Source organism: Momordica charantia (genome assembly GCF_013281855.1).
Source record: "Momordica charantia cultivar OHB3-1 chromosome 6 unlocalized genomic scaffold, Mcharantia_2.0 BLBB01000006.1, whole genome shotgun sequence".
Lineage (NCBI taxonomy): Eukaryota > Viridiplantae > Streptophyta > Magnoliopsida > Cucurbitales > Cucurbitaceae > Momordica > Momordica charantia.
Genome location: NW_028275164.1, coordinates 8,873,442 through 8,878,769, shown reverse-complemented (window position 1 = coordinate 8,878,769; position 5,328 = coordinate 8,873,442). Strand labels below are relative to the sequence as shown.

The following is a 5,328-nucleotide window of genomic DNA, read 5'->3' as shown; positions in this document are numbered from 1 at the left end:
CAAAAAATATTGAGAAAAGTCCAAAAAACATCGGGAATGATTTCTCCCACGAAAAATTTTCGTCGATTTTTGGTCAAACAATTCTTTGCGATGTAATATTCAAACCAAATTAAAAAGATAAAAGAGAGATAGAATAATAGTGTGTTTAGGATGACTTTTTGAAAAAAACTTACATAGAAATAAAACTACTCCGAAAAGGATTACTAATTTAATAAGAGTGTATTTGATATTGTTTGCTAAGTTATTTTAGATATATAACTAAACTTAATCTTTAAAAAATCTACAACATTTGGTAATAAATAGATAAATATTTTTAAAAGAGTTACTTTAAAAAATCAATTTAAAAGAAACAATTGAGAGATGATTATGTAAAAAGTAACTTTAAAATGATTACTAAAAAAGGTAAAAAAGAAGTGCTTAAATGAAATGATATATGTGAAAACACCTTGAAAGAATAACTAAAAGAATTACAATGTGCTAACAGCTCCTTTTTTCCCCTACAAAATTGACTTTAGGCTGCGTAAATGGCATTCAAAAAACTCCTATTTTTCTTCTTACATTTTAGGCATATCTTCACATTTATTTGCAAACTTAAACATGAAACTTGGCCTTATAACTCAGATTCCTTTCCAAAGTCTTCTTCAAAAACACCCTTTAAAGAGTATAGAAGGAATATTTCCTCCATTAATGGAATTTTGTGGAGCTTCTTCTCTCCATCTTGCCATGTAGATTAATTCATACCCTTTTCATCACAATTCTTGTTCTTCTTCAACATGTCTTCTCCACACCCCATCAACTCCGCCATAGCCAAGTTTAAGAGCAAGCTTTGTTCACTAGACATTGGAAATGTCTGCAAAGTTTTGGCATTTTCAGGGTTGGCATTGTTCATGCTCTATGTTTTCGTGTTTTCATCTCCTAACTACCAACCCTCCGATCTTCTTACAAGCCTCAAACAAAAATGGCCGATCAAAACCCCAGCACCGCCGACCACTGCCGATCCTCCGACCAACATCTCCCACATCGTGTTCAGCATCGTCGGCTCGATGAACACATGGAAGTTCAAAAGACATTACAGTGAATCATGGTGGCGACCCAACGTAACCCGCGGCCATGTCTTCTTCGAACGGCCGCCCTCCACCGAGTTCCTACCATGGTCGGACTCGTCCCCTCCATTTCGAGTCAACGAAGACATCACGGGCTTTGCAGTATATCCTAAGATCAAATGGCCGGATCAGGTTGAACTCAAAAGCTTAAAGCATATTCTCGTAGTCTAAGTCTATTATAAACCTTTTGTAAGGGCCTTATTTTTTCAAAGTGGGATATTTAACATGTTCTCTCAAAATCGTGACTCTTTTGGATCATTCTTGACATGATCTCATTTTTAGACCGGATGCTCGTTTGAACTTTCTTTAATATTATATCAATATTATTCATGAGATTCCATACCATTTGGTTATGAGAAAATTAGTCAATGTCTATTATAAACCTTTGTAAGGACCCTTATCTTCTCAACGTGGGATCCTTAACAATTATCAATATGAATTATCAGACATGAAAGAACATTTGTTTTTATAGTATATTTTTAATCGTTTACTTATAATCTTAACATAGGTGAGAATATTTCGAAGGGTGATGGAGTCGTTTCGAGAAGGCGATAAAGATGTGAGGTGGTTTGTAATGGCGGACGACGATACCGTTTTATTTGTGGATAACTTGGTGAAGACTTTGGCAAAGTATGATCATAGAAAGCATTGGTACATAGGGATGAACTCAGAGTGTGTGAAGTCTAACTTTGATTTCTCCTTTGATATGGCTTTTGGAGGAGCTGGTTATGCTTTGAGCTACCCTCTTGCAGCAATGGTGGCAAAAAGGTTGGATGGTTGCATTGAGAGATATCCTTACTTGAGGGTTAGTGATCAAATGTTGTTCCAATGTTTGTCTGATTTGGGATTCTCTATTACCCACGAGAAGGGCTTTCATCAGGTAAAGACCTCGTTTCATAACTATTTCGTTTTTAATTTCATGTGTTTAATCATTATAGCCGCATTTTCACCTTTCTCAAAAATCATATTGAATTTTTATGTTATTATTGAAAGTTACATATATCTTTCAACTTTCAATGGCTTTTAAGATCACGATCTTGTTTAGAATAGGTTGGATTATATTTTTAATTCCTATATTTTTTTTATATTTGTGTCAATTTCGTTTCAATATAGTTTTAGATAAAAGTTTTAATTTAATTGTATATATGTTGACATTCTATTAATAAGTATTAAAAAGATGCATTGGTCACATCACTCTTTTTTTTAAAATGATGCCTCAATATATTATAAGTGAGGAGACACTTTAACCAACATATATGTTTAATTTATAATTAAGTTGACAAAATAGATGAACCTATCATTTAAATCAATATCATCTGCTAATCTGAACTATTTTCAATTGGTTAAGATAAACAGTCAAGAGATTGTGAATTTAAATCTCCACTCTTATATATTATATTAAAAAATAGAAAAGTCAATATCACCGATCATGTTTTTGTTGCAATACACACTCATCTTCTAAGATGATAACTAGGGACCATTGAGATTTATAAAGAAAAATTAAAGCTTTTAAGATCAAAGAGACCAAATCCTCACAATCATAAAGGTGTACATGGAGATTCTAATAGCTTGCATATTAAATTTTATCTTGATCCCTGATATATCTTTTAGGCTTATTTAGTTTTTGATCTATAAAACTTGAAAATGTTCTATTTTAATTCCTAATTTTTGATGACATTTCATATTTTTTATAAAGAAAAATATAATTACATTTGATAACTATTTATTGTTCTTTATTTTTTTCTTCATTGGAAATGGGAACAACAAATAAGAAATTTATTTTTTTTTCCAAAATTTCTATACAATTTCAAGAATGTTTTTAAAAGATGAGAAACATGAAACACAAATAGTTGCTAGTTAAGTTTCTCAATAAAACTAGAAAAAAAAGAAACTATATAAAGAAATCTTAAGATATCTCTACTTTCTTTATCAAAAAAATCAATCTTTTTTTTTTCTTTTACTTCAACTAGAAGATTTGAATGTTCAACTCTGAGCATAACTACAACCTCTCTTTCTTTCCTTCTTCACTCCGCTCTTGAATTCAATCAAAACGACATTAATTTGATCAGTTTACATTACTATTTTTGCATACTCTATTATCATTGTCATCATCTATCCTTCTACTAATTGCCATGATCATGTACTTCGTTTATCAGATCGACCTCCGAGGAGATGCATCAGGGTACCTGTCATACCATCCCCAAACACCTCTCCTCTCCCTCCACCACATCGACCTTATCAACCCCATCTTCCCCAACATGGACCGCCCTGCTGCCATCAACCACCTGATGGCGGCGGGGGCGGTCGACCAGTCCCGACTGCTGCAGCAGACCATCTGTTACCACCGCCCCTTGAACTGGACCTTCTCTATGTCGTGGGGCTACTCCGCCCACATCTACGAGGCCATCATGTCCAGGAACTATCTGAAGAGGCCATTGGAGACGTTCGCGCCGTTTGAGCGAGCCAGGGCTCCTATTTTCATGTTCAATACCAGATGGGGGGTCCTTAGCAACCCTTGCGAGGCTCCCCATGCGCTGTTCTTTGAGTCCATTGAGAGAGATGGGGAGGAGAGGGTGGTCACTACTTATGTCAGGAAGTGGGCTCGTAATCTTCCCTCTTGTGCTGCTTCTGGGAACCATTCTGCTGAGCCCATCTCCAAGATTAGGGTCTTTTCCTCTGCTGAGCTCCCTTTGGAGGTGTGTGCTCTCTCTCCCCCTCTATGTTAACAAGATTGAATACATGGTAACCGATTAGTTTAAGTTTTTCGGTATGGTAATAATATAACATTACTAATTGTCGAGGTGTGGAGGTGGATGCCGTAACAAGTATTATTGATGTCTTAACAGCTTTTAGGTCTAGTGATAATATAACGTTACCAATTATCTAGTGGAGGTAGGTTATACCGATGCTTTAACACCTTCTGAATCTAGTGATAATAATATAATATTACCATTTGTCGGGGGTCGTGTACTTCCAAGCCCATTGACTATTAAAGATCCCACAAAAATCAAAAGACCTACAAGAATTATTCCTCTGATTTCTAATTGGTTTTTGAGATGGAGTTAAGAATATGAATAAAAACGTAACCAATCCCAACTGAAAGCTTTTATATCTAATAGTGATTTAACTCTCTCTCTTCTTGTTATTGTTGTTCTTGTTTAACAGGCAGGAGGAGCAGAGTGTTGTGATGTACAAATGGTGGACATGAATGTTACAGAAGTGTATTACAGGCCTTGCTATGGTGGGGAAGTCATGGCTTGAGCTAAATCCTCTCTCTCTTCCAATTGGTTAGCTATATATGAAATTTACCAAGCTTGGCTTGGGAGGATTACATTGATGAAATTAAGCTGAGTAATAAATTAATAATAGTAGAGAAATCAACCCAAAATCAGTGCAAATTTTCAAACTTTATTTTGTATGTATATGTTAATATATAATTTGTTTATGTTTTAATTTTTGGACTTTTCTTATTTTAGAGTAATGGGTATTAATATTACTCTTTAGTTTCAATAAATTTTTATAAGAGGTGTACTAAATTAGGCTATTTTTGGAGAGCATGAATCAGTAAATAAGACACATATATATTTACCGTCCCAAATGAGTCGCGCTCTAAAAACACAAATGTATGTTTGTTTTTAAGAACAAATAACTGAGGGTGGAGAATTCGAACTCATGACCTTTTGATCAGAAAAGTGTGACAATTATCGCCGAGCTAAGTTCATAATGGCAAACCTACGTTGATATATATACTACTTAACTTTTGATGCCGTTAAAGATTCACTTACACTCAGCAAATTTACAAAAATTTGTAGTAGTTATATATACTTTGGTTTGCAGAGATTTAACCTTTACTAGATAGTGTTATTACGAAGAGAAAGAGTATAATAAAAAAAGGATAAAATGTCAGAAACAACAAAAAGAAGCCTTACAAGAAATTAGAAATCACCGTATCTTCATCCTGTGTCAAGGATCCTACATTAAAAGGAAAAGAGATCTTATAATAGTTTATAATAGACATGAGCTACTCCTCTAATTGCCAATTGATTTTGAGATGGAACCCCATCAATGTTGATACGGTATCAAAGCCCAAAACGCTCAAATGAACAACTGGACCATAAATGAGATTCGACCAAAATCAATGAGTCAGAAAGAGCCACGATCTTAAGCGGACATGTTAAGTATCCCACATTGAAAAGAAAATGGATCTTACAAGTTCCTCTCATTG

General features: G+C 34.5%; 1 protein-coding gene across 1 annotated transcript; it reads left to right on the top strand.

The window, feature by feature from the left end:
• The first annotated feature begins 609 nt into the window (after nucleotides 1-609).
• LOC111021649 (fringe-like protein (DUF604)) lies at nucleotides 610-4,556 on the top strand. The gene is made up of 4 exons (XM_022298676.2): nucleotides 610-1,235; nucleotides 1,612-1,983; nucleotides 3,260-3,799; nucleotides 4,269-4,556. Exons 1-4 carry the CDS (start codon nucleotides 774-776, stop codon nucleotides 4,362-4,364), a joined length of 1,470 nt encoding a protein of 489 aa, XP_022154368.1. The 5' UTR covers nucleotides 610-773; the 3' UTR covers nucleotides 4,365-4,556.
• Nucleotides 4,557-5,328: the final 772 nt, after the last annotated feature.